The sequence below is a fragment of the Aptenodytes patagonicus genome, chromosome 14, assembly GCF_965638725.1.
Source record: "Aptenodytes patagonicus chromosome 14, bAptPat1.pri.cur, whole genome shotgun sequence".
Taxonomy (NCBI): domain Eukaryota; kingdom Metazoa; phylum Chordata; class Aves; order Sphenisciformes; family Spheniscidae; genus Aptenodytes; species Aptenodytes patagonicus.
In genome coordinates this window covers 2,931,781-2,951,303 of record NC_134962.1, presented here as the reverse complement: position 1 = coordinate 2,951,303, position 19,523 = coordinate 2,931,781, and the positions used below count along the sequence as shown (strand labels likewise).

At 47.6% G+C, this 19,523-nt stretch overlaps 1 protein-coding gene across 3 annotated transcripts in view; it reads right to left on the bottom strand.

The window, feature by feature from the left end:
• Positions 1-19,523, bottom strand: part of NKAIN4 (sodium/potassium transporting ATPase interacting 4) — a 52,709-nt gene that overhangs the window by 26,853 nt on the left and 6,333 nt on the right. For all 3 annotated transcript variants that reach the window (XR_012996488.1, XM_076352101.1, XM_076352102.1), the window contains exon 2: positions 27-164. Coding sequence is in view for 2 of the 3 variants with exons in the window: in XM_076352101.1 (XP_076208216.1) it covers positions 27-164 (138 nt within the window). In the remaining variant the exon portion in view is untranslated. The remainder of the gene's footprint in view (positions 1-26; positions 165-19,523) is intronic.

The following is a 19,523-nucleotide window of genomic DNA, read 5'->3' as shown; positions in this document are numbered from 1 at the left end:
CTCTGAACAAAATGAACATTACTTACCACCACTATGTAGCGAGGTCTATATTGAATAGTGCCAAACAGGCCAAGGATAACGATGATGATGTGGAGGAAGTTGGCTAGGATAGGGGCCCACTGGTATCCCAGGAAATCAAACACTTGCCTCTCTAATGCCGCAAGCTGGAAGGGAGAAGGAAAAGGAGAGTTACAGCTTTTGGGCTCATGATGTTTATTCTCAAGGTTTTGACGTGCTCCCTGAGCAAATCACTGCAGCGGCTGAAGATGTTACTCCATTCCCAAAGCAATTTACTGCCTATGAACCAGGTCAGTAGGACCGAACACGTGCCCACACGCCCCCCCTTCCACTTTGTACTCATCCCATCTCCTCCGATGGCTAAGCTAACGCAGACCAGTGAGCTCCAGTGCCTGTGTGGGGGCACGTCCTCTGTTCCGTGCGCTTTGCGATGGGGAGGTGGCCCTGGTAGAGGGCAGAGGTGAGCAGCGGGACTGTAACATCTTAAATGGCTGCAGCAGGACTTTCAAGAGCTCATTTGTCAAAGCCTTCAGCATCACTCCATCATTCCTGACACCTCTCATGTTTCTGCTCTCCAGCACACATCCATCAAAGAGAGAGAGAGGAGGAAACTCTCTCCTCCACCTTCGCCCCACAGAAAATGCTGCCACCCAGCAAAGAAATTCTGCAAACGCATCGGTTTTCCAGGAGGACAGGCTGTGTTCCTCTCCTGCACTAATAACATGGTTCAAGGCTAGTACTATGTTCCAGAAATAAAACTCCATTACTGTTGAAGTGCTGGGCCTGATTTTCAAATCATATTTGCATAAAGATGTGCTTTTCATCTGTAGCCATCATCTGTGTATCAGCAACAACTGGTCACCTGGATCTGAACTGCTGTGTTACGCATGCAGCTGAAAAAGCACAATAAACGTGCAATTGCGTGCTAGCCTTTACATCCCCACAGCCTTTAAATATTACGTCTATAGGTGAAACAGTGAGTGGAGGGGGCAAAACGGTTCCTGCAGGCTTTTCCCCAGTGCCTGGCCTTATGGAGAGAGATCTTCTCTTTGCTTGTCTTCACTAACGCAGTGCAACCAACCTCCCCACATCGACCAGTGACTTTGCTACTGCTAAGGTACAGCAGGAGATTTCCCTGTCAGGGTAAGATTTCAAAGTCTGTTCAGTTACCGTAGTCGTATGCTGGGATTGCATTATTGCATTTCATATTTATTTTCACTTAAATAAATAATTACAATTTGCCATTGATAGTTAATTTAACTACTAATTAGACATTAACCATGGATGGTCGTAGTCCACTGCGTGTAATCAGCTATGTGGCATCTTTTCCTGGCTTCGCTTTTAAATGGCAGCTGGGGACCAAGCACTGGAGCATCTGGAAAGGCTTAAAGCATTTAAGGATGTGAGTGGTTGCAGGTCCCAGTCAAGCCGCACGATGAGGGATGCCACATCTATCACGTGACCATTTTTCCTCCTTCTTCCTGCATCAGTGGGGAAATCGCCTTCACACCTCTCTTGGGCTAGAAAGGTATTGCAATTCTCAACACTACCTTGGAAGTTCAACAAAAATCTGTATTTCAGAGAAATCTACAGCAGCCCTGGCTAAGGGAGGTCAATCAGCGTGGTGATAAGCAGGTTTCCCTCTCTGACATCTCTCTTCACTGGCAAAGGGGTGCAGAGAGTAGGGAGGCAATGAAGGCAGTCTCCAAAACTGTCTGTTCTGCGAAATAATTAGTCTTCTCTTTGAAGCAACGCACACTGCCCCGTTCCAATCAATGTGAACCACCTGGAAGATGCCGTGAGATGTGCTGCACGGCCACGCGCGGGGCTCCGGCGCTGGAACAGGGCAAATGCTGCTCATTTCACCGTTCAGCCTGCTCCCCCCCCCCCCGAGCACAGCAGATTTTCTTTATCTCATCAGAAACAGCAGTAATAGGTTAAACGCTTAATCTTTTAGGAGGGGATTAACGCACATACCTTAACGATATTTGGAAATTTTGAATCCTGACTGGTTGGCAATGGGTCACTTGACTGTGACCGCATCATCCAATCAGGCATTTAATTGGCTTTGTGCGTTAGATTAACGCGGGAGTATGTGCTGCACAGAGCATCAATTAGCCGGGGGGGGGGGACACACAATGGGGGTGTGTTCCGCAGAGATAACGCCCTGCTCAGCTTTGCCTCTTGCCTTCAGGCCCTGAAAATGGGAAGAAGACAGATCCTTCCCACCCATACCTTCTGTCGTGAGTTTTCCCACTCCAGAATCAGGGCATCCATGTCTGGAAAAGTGTTTTCTTCTCACAAATGAACATTTGCCATTAGGGCTGTATAAAAGGGGAAAGCTTGTCCTTCCACAGCTTCGTGATGTTTCCTGGCTTATTTGGACCAGGGAAAACCGGTCTGTGAAGTCAGAGGTACCCAACCGTCCTGGAGATGGACCTGCCAATCTACACTGACTTCAGATTGGGGAACAGCTCCTAGAGAGGCTCCGGTCCCTGGCCACTCTGGATTTTTCCCCATGATCCTAGAAGTTAGCTTCATCTCATACTTCCCTCTTCCTTACTGTGATTGCCCTTGTCTCCCGGTTGTTTCTGTCCTGATTGACGTTCCTTTGCCACCTTCCCTGCATTTTTTTATGGTTTTGTGTCCCTGGGAGCTGCGGGCGTGACTCAGCCGGTACAGAGATGGGCTGTGCCTGCCTGCTAGTTCAGCTAAGGGGAGCGGGAGCCGGGTCGGTAGACTTCTGTGTCATGTGCGGCCTCAGGCAAGCTGTTTCCTCATTTATAAAAATAAAAGCAATTTTCTGTAAGATGTGTGTTGATGACAAGCACAAATGCTACTGATGAAACTCTAACACTGTATTGCTGACGTGCAGGTAGTGAGGCTGTGCTGCAATCCAGCCGTCAGAAATGCAGCCTGAAGTTACCCTGGACTTGTCCCTGTTCCCCCAGGAACCTAGCATAATTAAGAAAATATTTGCTAAAAACAAACAGATAAACAGCCATTTCACTCATTACGCTACAGGCCTGTGTGCAAAGCTTACCCATTAAATGCTGCTGAGATTTGCAGGTAAGCAGGGCTGACGTTGGGGCTAAGCTGGCCTTGGTTTGGGGTTGGGATGTAAAGAATGTCGTGGTACCCTTCAGCCCTGGTTCCCTCAGCCTGGCTCAGAAATGGCGGGGTCAGGGTTTGCCCCTGCCTGCTGACACCGACATATCTGCACCCTCGTACTGAACCTCTCTCGGATCTCTCTGGTTGAGCAGGCGAAGTGCCATCTTTCTCTGCTGCTGCCAAGTTTCTGCAGAGTAATATCCTTGCTGTAGCGTTCTTTACGATGATTCACACTATTCTGTTGAGAAAGCCTATTATATTCTAGAGATATTGGTTGTAAAGAGAAATTTCACAGATTGTGGCACAGGTTTCAACCCATTCAAAACTGACAGGACCTTTCCATCAGGGAGGACAAATTTTTCTTCTTTATGACTATTCTTATTAAAAATGGGATTCCTTCTGCTCCTTTTGCTTCTCTAGCCCATAGAACATTTTTACCTTTCATTTTTTAAATTAAATGATTTGTTGCGGTACTACAATCAACATAGTTGTGGCAGACTTTTCTTTCCTGAAATAAACCACTTTTCTGCTGATCTGAGTGAAACTGGAATAGCAAATAACCGTGTGAAGCAATTGTTAGCCAGGCAAACAAAACAAGCCAAAGCTCTCTGTTGGTCTATCGTTCATTTATACGGCCGGGCAAGATAAGAAAGGCAGAGAAGATGTTCTGCAGTTAACAGAGTCCTATCACATAGCTCACACACAGTGAGCAAAGAAAGGCTTTGTGAGCCAGCACGACAGGACATGCTCAAGGTCTTTACACCATTAAAACTTCACCAGAGAGGAAAACCGTACCTGAGCTGGAGGGGAGCGTTGCCTGATGGAGCCCACTGCAGAATAGGAAAACGGTCTTAGAAAACATCTCAAAATGTGGAACAGTTTCTTGTTGGGGGGTTCAAACCATTCCACTTGCATTTCAGATGGCTCTGGCAGGACAGCGTCACTGGCAGATGTCGATGCCAGCAGGACACTCCGAGCTGATTCAACATGGGCTGGGGGGTGCTTGTTTAAATTCTGGTCCCTCAAATCTTTTCTATCCCCTCATCTTTGTCTTCTGTTGCTCCTGCCATGCTGATAAGCTGGAGAGTTCAACCTGTTCCCCTTGTGCCTCCATACTGCTAAGGAAGAAGGGATGCTGATGAACAAGTCAGTTACCTGTAATTCTTTAAACTCGATGTCCTTTATAGCCTACTATCAAGGCCATGTTATCAGCCAGATTTGCTCTTCTATTAAGCTTTTAAAGCCTTTCATCTTATTTGGTTTGGATCTCTGTCTTTCACTGCATTTCTGAAATCAGTTGGGACACAAAATAACAAATATCACTTTCAAGATGTTGACGGGACTCATACAGACGCAGGAAAGATGCTCAGAAAGCCCAATGACAGGTACAGACACGCAAAGAGGATGTTCTGCCTACACACACACACACACGTCCACATGTGTCCGTTCCTGCAAGCAAACCTGCTTTTACACTTTCCAAGTTCAGCTTTAATAAGAGATTTAAAATTGAACGTTAGAAATAAATTTACAAGCGTGCAAGAAATGGAGTGAACAGGAAAGGCTGATCCCACTGCTATGGGCCTGCCAGGACTTAAGGGAGATACTCCTGCAAAAAAGAAGAAAAAATGTTTTACCCCGAAACCTAGACAATTTTCCACTTGGCCTATAAAAAAGCAACTTGAAAACCCTTTTGCTACTCCTTGTCTTTCACCGCTATAAGGACACATAGCCTCACAGACTGCTCCAACTCCTGCACTGCCCTTCTTCAGTGGTGTACACAGCTGCCTTGGACCCCTGCGTGCGTATCTACAGCTTCAACACAGACACAATTTGCAACTTAAACCCCTGTATTTACTTTCTCTCTAGTTTGAACTGAGAAAGAGCCTCAGCTGCAGCCCCCGGTCACCACCGCGCTCCTGTGATGTTCAGGGCTGCCTGGCTGATTCCCGACGCGTCGATTCAGCGTTTGATTTCCTGCCAACTGGCTTTGCTTTTTAAGAAGACGCTCTTTGTTTGTCTACTGTGCAAACACCATCGGAGCGGCCAAGACTTTCACTGAAAAAGGTCACGGGTCTTTTCTTGAGGAAAAACTTGCATTGATTTCCTGAGGTATTTTGGCCATGCAATGGTTGATGGCTTGAGTTCAGGACGAAGTCACAGTACTCCTATCCCTATGAGACATCATGTAAGGATGAAAATTTAAGTCCAGCTAGCTGAAACAGCAGGAAGAAACTTAGAAGTCTCAAATGTATAATTTAAAAATATATCTATTTAGGTTTTGAACACAAATATCTTTATTTTTGGTTCTTTCAAACAGTTTAAGTTTGGCAATACTAAACACCTGTCTGCTCTGTTTAGTATTATTGGCATTGGTATTATTTGTATTATTGGTATTACTATGATATATTATATTATTATACATAGTCTTTCTATAGAATTGCTTTGCGTTTGTAAATGGTGAAACGATGCTAGATCTAAAGGATCCTAAACCCAAGCTGCAGTGTGATAAAACTATCAGCGGCAAGCACAAAATTCCCTTCTGTGCCAGTGCTTATTCCAGGTGGAGATTTTGTGGGCAGAAAAATTATTAAACAGTAAGTCTGTTTTTACCACAGTGACTGCATTTCTAAATAAATATTAACGGTCGTAATAGCTGTTTAATTAAGTTTATCTGAAAAAGCAGTTCAGTGAGCCACTACCTCACATGCCCCTAACCGAGGGGCTCGTTCTCCTAGGTGCCACGTCCTTGTCTCTCCTAAAGTCAGAATCTCACGTGCTAATACCCACCGCATTCATGAAATCTCATTTTTCTTCAGTGAGTGTTGTCAAGGAAACCTTCCTCAGGGCCTTGTGATCCACAGCTCCTTTGCCAGCATCCCTCGCTGAACCACAGAGGTCAAGAGACTAATTGCACAGGAGGTCTCTGTTTGTCACTGTCTCTCAGACATCTTTGGTCACTCTGGCCAAGGGATACAATAAGCCCCATTCTCTCCTCGGTTTGGTCCCTTTCCTCCCCAGGAGCTGCTTAAACCCCTTCTATTCACCCAGACATTATAGAGGCCTCCAACAGCAAACCTTATATCTTTAAATCATTTATGTTTCAGAAGCTAACTCTGGTCACTGCGATGGCCTGGAAGACCAATGCCTGCCAAAGGTCCCTGCCGGCAGCTGGAGAAGTCCCCATCGCTGGTGGAGAGCCCCACACCAGGTCACTGCCCTGTAGCAGGGGCTGGCCGCTCCTGGCGCGTTGTGCTCCAGCAAACACAGCTTTCAGACTGCACCATGCCATAGCGGAGGATCGGGAGTTTTCCCACCCCAGTACCATCCGGCACAGAGCCTGAGCAGAATTAACCCCTCGGTGTGGTTCAGCACAACTTCCCTGCTGAAGCCCAGAGCATCCTGCTGTCAAACAGCCCGGTGCCGAGTCCTTACCTCCTCCTTCCCCCGGCCTGGCACCTTTGTGCTCTGGATTCTGCCCTCCCGGCGCCATTTTGTGTGTTGGCAACGATGCTCTCAGGAGTGCCGCTGCTTTGACCTTGATCCCTACGCTTTCTGCTGCCGATGCCTTTCAGAAATATCCTAGCTGCAAAGATACGTCATTATTCAGTCCCACATGCCCGAGTGCTGTTTAGCATTCCAGGAAAGGCACAATCCTTGCTAAACATAAGGGATGAGACTGGCACTGAAGAGGTGCAGAAGCCTGTTTGTTTGTGTCTAGAGTTGAGGCTCCGGCTTCAGAAGGACGGAGGTTTCCTAGTACATCACATATAGCCACCAGCCTTGCTCAGCTGAAGACGTGGGCTACGCACAAGCATTCATGCACACAAACCTCTTGAACCTTTTTTCTCCAAGTGTTGGGTTGGGCCACGTAGTGGGCAAAACAGCAGGGGTGTGTGAAGGGAGAGAGAAGGCGCTGGGGTGTAAGGCAGTAGCTGGCAGTACTTTTTCTAGCAAGACTCTGTAGTCCATGGTCCCTCCCAAATGACACATCCCCAGGTGCAGCACAAGTGTGGCAGCCCCTCCCCTGCTCCACAACCTCTAAACGGGGTGATCAGCAGTACAGTTAATTAGCTGGCTCTCGCACATAATGTCGTGGGGGAGAGAAAAGGTTGCCCAGCACTGACTTTCTGAATGCTGCTCAGAATACAGCTCCCAAGAAAAAGACTGCTTCCTAGGAGGAACGTTTCAGTAAAATTATTGCCCTGTATCACTGAAACTTCTCCCAAATCGGGGTCAGTTACGTGCCTGGTGAGGCTCGTGCTCTGTACACCCCACACAGCCTCTGGCCTGTTTGGTTTTCCTGGATCACATCTCGCCTCAGGGCTCAGACCTCAGGGGAGCAGAGAGGTGTCTGTGCGGCAGCATCAGATACCTGAGCTGCTCTGTTCCCTTCGCTCCTGCTCGTGTCTCCTGATAGCATCTAAGTACTGCATGCTGCTGTGATTGCTGATTGCCGAGATTAGCAATCAGGCTAAATTAATAAGCAGGTGCCTTTGTGATCCAGGCAAAAAAGCACTCTGACAAGAATGACAAACTTGTTTTATTTGTAACCTACGTCAACACTTAAACCTAAGTTTCCCAAACATAATTAAATTAATCTGTTGTGCCCACAATGCTTCCCCCCCCCGCCCTCCAGCTATTTTCTCCTCCCCCAGTTTCATAGCTCAGCTTTGCCTCTCCAGCTTTGCAGCAGAGAGAGGGGCACTGGAACGAAGGGGATGTATTTGCAACAGACATAAAAAATAATGAGTTTCTTCAACAAGTGCCTGACATTTTTGTCAGCCAGATGCCCCATAAGGGACAGCCTTATCCCAGGCTCCGGCTCCACACTTGTGGCAGTCCTGGCTTTCCCTCGCCCGTTGGAGGACTTGCAGTCTATCTTAGCCCACCTCGTACTGATGAACCGGGGCAAACATCCTTGCTGCTCCCCACAAACAGCATCCTGGCGTGGCAGACAGCTTTAGCACTGGGGGAGAACACCTTCTCCCACCGGTAGCACAAACTTCCCTGTTGAGTAAAGTATATTAAAGACATACCGTTAACTCACCAGCCATTTCTCTCGGGAGATCTGCTACCATTTATGAAGCCATCTAAACACTATAAAGGCTGTGAGGCAGAGCAGTGTTGGAGATCAGCAGGAATTAAATTTTCTAATAGAGAGATTTATTCCCTACCAACAGGGCATTATATTCTGTGATGCCTCCCTCTGCTCAGCCAGGAAGGCTATCTGAAGTCTGGGCTCATTCACATGACAGGGATGCAGGAAAAAAGTGAAAATACTTAAAAATTAGCAAGAGATTGTCTGGTATGGGGAATATACCCTATATTCTCTGGACCTGCTATCTTAAGCATTGTCTGCTTAGCTAAAAGAGCCAGCTCTGCTGCTGGAGGGAGGGAGCGAACACATCGACGGGACTTGCACAGAAGGCACGAGGCTGTACTGAAACACTGTTTGGGCTGGGACTGCCCAGCCTGTCTTCTAACGATGCAGCTCTCTGGAGTCTCCTGGATGTGGAAGCAGCAGTTTGGGAAAAGCTCGGAGATTCCCGTGAGCTCTAAAGTGCACTAGAAAGAAATCAGTCAGGGGTTGGACCAAAACTCACAAGGTTTATAAAGCCCGTGAGATACCAGACGGACTCACCCAGTTTAGACAAAAATACGGCTATCTTTGCTATTTTATAGGCACTTATTGCAAACTGCAATTTTATTTTGCCTCTGGTTACCCCAAAGTTGAATTATGACCTTAAATACACTACTGGCTGTTTTCCAAAGGAGGAAGAAACTCTCGCTTCAGGCTCGAAAAGCCAAGCTCAGTTTTTCCTCTGTCCCATCCACACACAGCCTGAGAAAGACTCGCTGTGCCTGAAGGACACTGAGAACATCCCCTGCCTTTAGCTTTATGAACAGAAGTGTCCCCTGAAAGTCTAATTCATGGCTGCCACCTGCAGCACTTTCTCCTCAGCAAGGGTCAGCTGTAGCCTGAGTTACAAAAATGCCTCCCCGAAGGCAGAACACCCACAGAAAGCCACCTGAAGCTGTTTGTCTCGACCAGGGGCATATGAGGATGAGAGTTTCTTGGTGTCCATGTAGCATGGCCAGCAAAGCCCCACTTGCTGCGTAGCTCTGTGTGTCAGAGCACTCCTGAACTCAGCAGGATGTTCCCCGGCACGTGCGGACAAATGGTCTCTGTGTCACTGATCTTTTGTGGAACCCCCCCAGGGCCTTGCTAGATAAAGCTCCCCTCTCTCCCCTTTGCTTGATGGTCCCTCTCCCTCTGCTCTGCACCTTTCACCCGCCCGGTCCTGCTCCGGCTGGCTCAGCGGCCGCTCTCCCCCCAGTTCCTTGCTGCACATTGCACCGGGAGCTCTAGCAGCTGATCCCCTTAATTAGGTCACAAATAGATCACGCGTAAAACACTTGCACCAGTCAGATCCTCTGAAGGAAAATCATGCAAGCTCTGCAACCGGGGTAAAAGGTTGAGAGAGGAAGGATGCCAAAGCTGAAATAACTCTTCAAAACTTTGTCCGTAGGAACCCTGTTTCAGCTTCTGCCGAACAGCTGGGTCCCCGCTCCCTGACACTGCAGCTAAGTGGTAGTGTTGCTTTAATTTCCTCTTGCTCCTGCTGCAATGCCAGATTGCCTGGATATTCGTAAACAGAAGGAGTTTAATGAAAATTATAATTAGAGCCCTGTGGTGCTCTTGCAGGTCGCCTTTACACTGGGCTGCCTATTTACATTACAAATCAGGCTGGTGTCACTGCGGAGTCTACAGCAAGAGAAGAGAATTCATTAAAAAGGAAGCGCAGGGTGAGTGAGAAATAGGGGAGAAAGAAAATGATACTGTTATTATTAATAATCTGGGAAATTGGGATCTTGGCCATCTCAGCCGTGGTCTTGCTGCAACTTTGCTCCTAGAAGGAAAGCCCATTTGTAATCATCCTGCAGCAGGAGGGGAGAGAGCACAGCCACCCAGAAATTTCCACTGGTAATTATGTACAAACGGACCCTTTTTCATAGAGCAAGACTTTATCTCCCCCACCAGGACACAGAGAAATGCTCTTAGCACTTCTGCTTCCTAATACCTAGCTGTGAAGTTGGGGGGTCAGGGAGAGACAACATGTGAAGCCGAAGGGATGCATTTCCCCGATTTTACGGCTTCCCCTTTCCACCTGCCAGCAGCTACATGTGCTGCTTTCTGCCCCACTGTAATGCCACGGGCAGCAGCTCCTTGAGGAAGACAGAAGCCCTCATTCAGTGAAGTGCTGGAGCATCTGCTGACTTGAGGCACAGCGTACGTCCAGCTGCAGTTATGTGCTGAAAGGCTCTGTAAAACCTGGGCCTGACGGAGCAGGAGAGAAGATGCCGTGGGAACAACATGGAGGCATCTGGGCATCGATGCACTGACACCCAGCCCGGCTCCCGCACAGGGCAGCGCAAACCGGTGTTGCCCCAAATACAGATCAATCTCCTGGGTTTGATTCTGCTCCTGCTGCTTCCACCAACGCCCTCCAGCACAGTTGTTAGCTGTCTGTTTTCCCATCTACATGGTGGAATTAGAAATACCACCCTCATTTTACACAGAGGATAGCTGGAGACTTAGGCTGTATTTGTAAAAAGCTTCTTTAATATTTCATACTAATCATCCTGCATCAGCAGAAACTGCATCATCATTGCAATAGTGGTTTTATTGGATGCCCACCTCCCCATAAAAAGAGGTGGCATTTTAGGTTGGGCACCTCCCCGTGATAATCCCAGCACCAGCCCCCTCACCTTTCCCATCACTCAAAACAGAGAGGGAAACTCGCCCCGCTCCCGTGCCTGCATCTCCCCAAATTCAGCCCTGCTGATGCTCCAACCAAATCCCAGCAGAGGATGCCGAGTCAGTCCACCTGCCAGACCCCCCACTGCTGCTCATCTCAGCTATTAATCTTACCTCGCCCTCCGCGGCCAGAGGACGTAACTTTAGTCTAATAAACAGCTGGGAAGTCAGGACAGAGTAGATGAGCTAATACTGCAGAAGTGAGTGGGTTTATCTATCAAAACTGACCCAGGAGACTTTCCCCTCTGCACGTCGTGGCACCGTGCAGAAAGTTTTCAGGCAAATTAGAAGCTGGAGGTATTTTAGGAGTTTGGCTGCAAATAGGCCAAGCGATTTGCTTGCATTTCATGCACGGTATTGTCAGTATAAAGCGATCCATACTGCGACAGCTGAGTTTTAATCATCACTAGTGACACTCTGTCGTTTGTGCTTTGCCAAAAAAACAACCTAACATAAAAATGTGCTTATTTCCTTTAAAAAAAGGATAAAAGAAAAATTCCCCTCGAAAAACTGTAGTTGAAAAAACATGTAGGCATTTTTTCAGCTGAAAAATAGTATCAGTGAAGAAATACTGACCAACTCTCCCCTAACGAATGTGCTAGCAAACTTCCAGGCCTGTCATCAAAGCATGAAATGAAGAAGAACTGGGAAGAAAAGAGTAGTTTGGACATGAAAAACATTTAGTGGTCCAGCTTCTGGTTCCAGTAAAATGCTTTTGACAGGAAGGGTTTTAAATTGCAACAAACAGGAAAACGACTATTTTGTTACAAATAGGGACTGTCAGAGGCTTTTGGGGCATTGCAGCAATTTTCCAATAACCACAATCCCCACAAACAACTTCCCTTCTACAAAGTGGCTAGAAAATGCATCAATCACTATTGACTTTCATCTTCTGGAATGAAGACTGGAAGAAAATCAGTCGTACTTAAAGAATTGATTAATTACCTTAGTAATTACAGGTAACAAATCTAGCTTCCCTTGCCTCCCTCAAGACATGTAAACTAGGGATATTTCAGTTTTCCAGCCACTTTAGGAGGCAAAGCCAATTTTGTGCAACCCAAGACGACTTCTGAGCTGCCACCCACATCTCGGGAGACGCCGGTACCCTCAGCACGGCCCCAGCAGGGCGGTTCCTGCCGCTCTCGGAGGCCAGGAAGGCTGACCAGCTCTTGGGTTCCTTCCTTGGCTGTAACCTCCCCATGAGCATTACAGGCTGGGAAGACGAGATCCAGTTCTTAGGTCAATACAAGCAAGAAAAGAGAGACATGTGAACTGCTCAGACAGATTAAACGAGTAAATACCTAAGGATGGAGATGGCAAAAAGTTTAGACATGCATTCGAGGCTGAAGTTCAGCCTCTCTCTTTCACAGGTTGCTGAAGCAGCTTGGGAAGCACAATCTGCTCTGGGTAGTCATTACAGGGTAAGAGCGCACCTCTGCTACAAACTAGACTGAGTGCTGGAAGTAAGTGCTTGGCGGTGGAGAGTCTCGGCTTCAAAGCGTGGGAGTGAGCCACGGTGGAAGTCACTAAGCCCGTGGTTTTCTCATGCTCACCATCCCCTGCACTGCTGTGTTTTCCTGCTATACTTGAGAGGAGTTCAATGAAACAAAAGATTCCCACCAGGGATTTATTAGCAATTTTTAGCAATGCTAAGAAAGCAAGCTAAGGTTTAACAAGTTCTCCCACTTGTATTGATGGCATTGACCATATTACTTTTTGTGCGGCATCCCCTTTGTTTTTGCTCTTCAGTCCAAGTAGATGATGAAATGAGACCCGTGACGTTCACTTTGATGGAGGCGAGCTGCTGGCTTTCCAACAGTGTAAATAAGGATTCAGTGCCTTTTAAAAAGCATTATTTTTAAAGGAAAGCCCTTTTGAGTGCGGGCTCGAATGGGGTTATTTTCCACATGACCAAGCGTCAAAAGGAAAGCGGCAGCTCAGCCCATGCTCTTGTCACCCTCCCCGAGTCACCCACTGGACAGATTTGTCACAAGGTGAAATAAGAGCAAGTCCTCAATTTATTATCATTTTCTACTTGTCCTCCTTAATGCAGTTCCTGCCAGGATGAGTTTGCTGTGGGAAAGTGGAATGAAACCAGGCCTTTCAGTTTGCTGCTAAATGGGACTGGGGGGAGGCTTTCAGGGGGGGAGGGAAAATCTTCCTCATTATAAAGGGAAAATGTGCAACGCAGAGTTTTCATCGGATGTTGCCCAGCCTCCCAATTAGGATGGCTGAGACAAACAGTGGCGTTATTATATGTAACTGTTTATCCAGTGTCACTCAGCCATTGTTTATTTTATGAGCATAATTTACCTCTTCTGTTGTGCTACCCAATTTGTTTGCATTTTCAGTCCAGTTGAGTGTCTCGCTTTTATTGTATACATCTTTTGGCCTCCCACCAACCGACTCTCCAATTAAGTTTCCAAGAGTGTTGCACAATGGCCAGGCCCCTCCTGCGCTTCATTTTTCGCATGACGTTTGCGGCCCCTTCATTTCTGCGCTGCCCCTGCCCCTCCCCTGCTGACTTGCAGCTCCTCAATGGCTCATGGTTTATTCAACAGCTGAATTTCTCTTTTCCTTCTCTTTTTCCCCTTCCCCCCCCCCCTTTTAAAACAGAGGCTGGTCAATAGATGCCACTTTGGCAGCTCTGGAGAACAAAGTTCATTTGCAGCAAATCTTTAGCGGCCGTGTCTCTGCAGTGCAAGAGTTTGGTGACCTTGCAGGGACTGAACCCCGAACCGCGGGGCAGCTCAGACGCGGGGCGCTCATGAACTCTCGTGTCTCCCCCGGCCACAAAAGGGGACAAAGACTTGCCCTCTATTAGCATGTGTTACCAAAGCTTCAACCGCACACGGCCCTGCCTCCCCGCTGCTGTTATCGCTCCCCTTGGAGGTGCGAGACGATTCCTCATCCTTGGAGCGACGGCATCTTCGGCTTGTCCCTACTCCAAACTTTCTGACCAGCTTTTTCAAGTCTTTTGATCTTCTTGCTTGCACGTCTGTCTGCAAGGATTAGCGAAAATAGAAAAGTGCTAATCCACATTATGGAAATTCAAATCCTTGCCGCTACATTAAGTAATTTCAAGGAAGTTTGCTACATTAAGTAATTTCAAGGAAGTTTAATCTGGCAAGACTCTGAGGTGAACCCCAGAACAGTGATAACAATATTTGTGCATCGCCTCTTCTGCTAGCACAACACCGCAGCAGTAAGGAGCAGCATTTTCCTCCTTATCACAGCAGGCTCCAGACTATCACTATTTCTGATGGGGTCCAGCAAAATCCCATTGAGCTCTCAGCCCTGGGTTACAGTTGAACAAGGGCTTTACTGCTGCATTCCCATTGAGTCTGCCAGGACTGGGTTTCCAGGATTTCTGCTGGAAAATCTGTGCAGTGTCTCACCACCAAACACTGGGGCTCCATCTGAAACGCCCTTTGTTCGCAGGTTAGTGTCCAAAACTGGGAGCGAGGAACTTTACATGGCCATGGGAGCCACCACGAGGGAAAAACTTGGCAGCCGCGAAACCTGGGTTACGTCTCATGCAAGGAAAGCATCCTTTGGCTAAGCGATCTGCAAAGGAGTTTACTGCCCCTCCACCTCCTGTCACTACGAGCCGCTTCAGAAATTCATCGTACTTTAAATGATTCACTCAAGTACCCATTCAGTCCCAGTTCATAGATTGCAGAGCCTTTATTACACAGCCATATATTTAGCACTGGAATAGTTCTCAGCAGTTGTAGCAGCCCTGTCATCTAAGGAATAAAACAAAGAGCCATTATTCATCAGAAGGGAGACACAGTCTTTATTGTCTGAAGCCGTGGCAGAGTTTTTATATCACCCTATCTGTTCTTTCAGGCTGTCACACAACTCAGTTTTAAGCTGCTTCAGTGGCAGCCCTGGAAGCCTGAACGCTTCTGTAGCTCCTCATAGCTAACTTCCCAGCCAATGTTGTTTTAAACTGACAGCAGGACTGATCCCGAGCACACTGAGTATGGCCAGCCACTTAGGAGCAGGAAAGTTAACCTCTCCAGAAAAGCCCGAGGCAGACGTTAGTCTCTGGCGAGGTCAGGAATAAAAGCCATGCAGGCTTATTTAAAGACATGAGGAAGCGTGGCTACAAGGAGCAATGGATAAGCGTGCATTTTGGGCACGGATTATATCCAGAAGATCTGGGTTTGGCCTCTGGTCTGATGCCAGAGCTTTGTGTAGACTGTAGGACCCAAGAACACATCGAGGTGTGCATGCCAGCTGTCCCGACCTCACACTCCTGTGGGTCCTGCAGCCCTCCCATACAGTGTCATGGTTTGCTTGGTGGGTGTATGTCCAGCATGGAGCTGGAGGAACCAGCCTGGTTCTCTGGATCTAGACATCTGGGGATTAGTACCTTGAGGTGTACTCGCACGAACCACCCTCCACCCTGCCTAGCATCTGCCTGACTTCCTCTGCTTCTCTGGGAAAAGCAGGTCAGGTTTCGGGCCAGAAGACCTCTTCTAACACGCACTGCTGTGGTGCAAATGAGCCCATTAAATGCAAACGAAGCAGCACCATTCACAGAACCAACTACCATCACGTCTCCTCAGGCTTCTGAGAGCATTTGAGAATCTGCCTGTGTCAGCGCAAAGGCAGGATAAAGAGCACGCAGAACAGATACCTCTGAGGAGGTGTCGTGCAGGGGCTCTCGCCAGCTGTTTGCGCAGCGAGGCAGACCCATCCTTCCCTCGAATGTCTCCTCTCAGAATAATGAGATGGGAAACTTGAAGACCCAGAATCCTAAAAAGTGGCAGACATTTGAAAAAGAATTGCCCTTTCCCAGCTTTGTAATTTGTTTTAAGGCTGGCAATCACATCTCCAAACCCCTGTGCTCACTTTTCTCCACATGCTCGGAAAGCAAAGGGCACATAACAGACTGTGAACTCCCGTTAACGCTTCTCCCAACACCCGCTCTCCTCCCTGCCGAACAGCCAGCAATTTCCCAGGCTAATTAGCCAAACCGTATTCTGCACATATTTAGCATTTCTGGGTAATTAGGATAATCAGATTTCTCCCCTAATTCTGCCCATATACAATATAAGCAGGTGTATTGCCTTTCCCACAATGATATCACAAAAAGTGCGTTGTCTGCCGGAGCTAGGGATGCCAGCCGCCTGTCAGAGCCCATTCTCATCTCACACATGGAAATCTGCTGCTAACGGATTACCAGTAGGCATGGGAAAATAGGAACTAGGTTTGATTTGGCTAAGTAGCAGTAGTTCAGATATTCATGCAAGCTATCTAAATGCACAGAGTCTTCAAATCTGGCTAGAGACTTGGATGTTCTCTTCACCGTCCTCCAGGGAAGAGCTGAAGGAGAAGTCCTTCTGCACTGCAGTTGAACAGGAGGTGTTCGGCCCAGAACCTCAAAGGTGTTTTGGGTTCTGGGGAAGTGCAATAGTCCACCCAAGTCTGAGGACTCGGTCTTGGTCATCCTCCACAAGGTTAATCAGCCTATGGACCTAGACCTTGTCTCCGTGGACCTCTTAGCTGGTAAACACATACCTGTGGTCTCTGCTGCTTTCAGAGCAGGCCTCTAAATGAAGGTCAAAGCCAGTCAGGCCAGGCCAGCTGTGTCTTGTCCTGCTGAGGGATGGTCTTTGGTTCAGGAGGAGTTTTTCTCCAGCCACTCAATAATTCCTTCTCAGAGAAGCAGAAAAGCTTTTTTAAGCTTTTCCCATGACATCCTGGTTCTTGGAGCATTTGGACGTGGTGCTTCCACCAAAGTGGGACTATTTCCCTCTTAGTAGAGTATCAAGGGTCCAGCATCTCTGAAGGGAGGAAAGGATGCTCCCAAGCCCCAGAGCATGGATGCTCCCAAGCCCCAGAGCATGGAGTTAGGCACTCCTGAGTATCTGGACCATAGCAGTAATATTAAGGAAAGACCCTGCCACATACCCTCCACAAAAAGACCATCTATCTGCTGAGCTTCATGTAGGGGAAACATTTGCTCGTAGACCTTAGAGTACAACCCAATGTACTCCCAACACAATGAAGCCATTTCTAATGTGCAGGGCAATGCTCTTACTGTAGTACTGTAGAAATAATGTCCAAACCTCCTAAATATGAACAAACCTGAGTAAGGCCAGGATTTGGATTCCTCCTGATCTCCAGGTAGGCTAACCGTCCTGGTACTGAGATTGAGCTCCGGTTACTACAGAGGTAATTTTCAGGTGGAGCTGAAGATAGACAGCGACAAACTGTTAATTGTGGTGAGGCTGTTTATCTGTGATGGATGAACACACCATACAGAGCACTCCATGCAAGGTTACACTCAATATTTTATAAGTTCTGTGTGGGTAATAAAATGCTCCATCCCCTTCTTTAGTGTCCTCCATCTCATCTTCCCTGTTCAGATGAAACGGTGCTTACAGATAAACTATCTCCAGAGAATAGCACTTGGGAAATATAATTCAGCACCAGACGCTTTAATGGGTCCAAGGCTGTTGTCAGAGTCACCACAGACACAAGACAAGTCCCTGTTCCCCAGAGAAGGGTCACAGGAAGCTTCTTCCCAGGCTTTGTATATTCGCTGTAACTGTGTATTCATCTGAGCACCGGGATTAATTTTTTTTATTAAGTGTACTTAGCTCTTGAGGAGAAGTGTAACCCAGCTATCCTCAGTAATATTCAATTCTTGTTCTTTCATATCTTTGACCAGATGACTGGTTGCCCAAGTGCTCAGTAATGAAGGAGAGAGTCTGTCCTCTATCATTCAGACCTACCTCCCTTAGGTCAGTGATGTCCCAGGTCACTCGGGGATGGCACAATGACAGGGAGACAGACTTGGAGAACCGTGCTGAGAAAAGAGATCCTGTTGCCCTCCTAGACCTGGGAGACCAAGCTCATGGGCAGCTCTGCGGGGTGTGGGATGGAGCGAGCCGGGATGAGGAGCCTAGCCCACTCCTCTCCAAGTATCCCATCTCCAAGGATCTCATCAGGGGGATCCTCAGCTGCTTTCTTGTCTCCTCTGAGGGCAGTTGCGATGGGGAAGAAGTCTGCGTGGTGAGGGGCTGCCCCAAAGTGCAGAAAGGGCATGATCCCCCCCCCCCCCACTCGGCCCTCCCGCCCCATCGCCGTGCAGCGGGACTGCCTGCTGCCGTAACGGGGCAGCAACTTGTGCTCCCACGCTTCTGAAAACCAGGACCTGGGTGGACATCTGTGTGCTTGCTCCATTGGTGCAGAAAAAATATGATGACGGTCCTGGTTTTCTAGAGTTTTGAGCACTGGATGAAAAAAATGCAGGAAAAAAAAGAGGGAAGAAAGCAGGTATTTTGCTGGCCTGAGAGAGCCTGGAGGGCAGGGGGGAAGCTGCCTGCAGGGCTGGCCAGTTGCTGAAAGGTGGCAAAGGAAGCTGGCACAACGACTCCTGACGTCTGCCTTCTCCACGCAGGTGATGAAGACAAGCTGTTGCCTTGATTCCCACAGTATATTTTCATTAAGCCGTGGCAGATGGCAGCGGAGGTCACTGCTTCCACACCATCATCCCTTCAGCCGAAAGGTGTCAGGGAATCTGACACCTCAATTACTAAACCTAGATTCACCCAAACAACATCCAGGATGAAGGGGGAAGGGGGATCAGAAAAGCTGCTCTCCTAATTTCCATGAATCCTCAGCTTTGAGAGAAAATCTGGGACGTGAGCTTCCCCGATAAACAATATATTTGTGTCTAACATCCTGACACAGAAGCAGCTGTGCTGAGAACAAGCCACAGACACGAGGAAAATGGCAATTAAGTCCTTGTGGAAATGAGACCAAAAAGCATCCCTTGGAAAAGACAGTTGATGTTAATGAGCTACAGCGAAGTCAAGGGAGGATCTATTGATCTTGCCCCAGCAGAGAACTGCTGCTCGCTCCTCTCTAGTCTGTGAAACCTCGGAACATAAAGCAAAATAAAACTTCTGTTCTTCACAAGGACTTTCAGGTGTGGGCCCAGGGCTCAGCTAACCAGGGAGAAGCCAGAACAACATCACCATTGCCTTTTCTAAGTTCAACGTGAAACGCAAATCAGATATGCTGGTGAGAAGCAGCACCTTTGTTGAAACCCCATCTCAAAGATTTCTGCCAGATATTTCAATCATTTCAGTTTTTCTCATCCCTACTATTAATACCTACTTTCCTATTATTACTTTACTACTGATTCCCTACATTTACTACTATTAATCCTCGCTTTTGTAATCACCACTGTTATCCCTGGCAAGAAGATGATGAAATAAGATTCTGACCCTTATCAGAGCTCAATAAACAAGTGAAGCAGAAGTCATTTATCCTTATTCTGAAATCCCGTGAACTTTAATGTAATATTGTGATTCTGGAATGATTATGAACTATCTCAGATTGGCAGTTCGGCAGGGCATTTGTTCATTGAGTTTCCTTCTACAACAAAAATACCAAAAAACATTGGCCTGTGAGTAGATAATGAGTCAACTCAGCAAGCCACTACCCTGCAGGAACACCCAAGCCTGTGCTTTTCTTTGAGGACTTCTCCCCTTAAACCCCAACACAAGTTGGGGGAGACACGATGACATCAGAAATATTTGGAAGATGA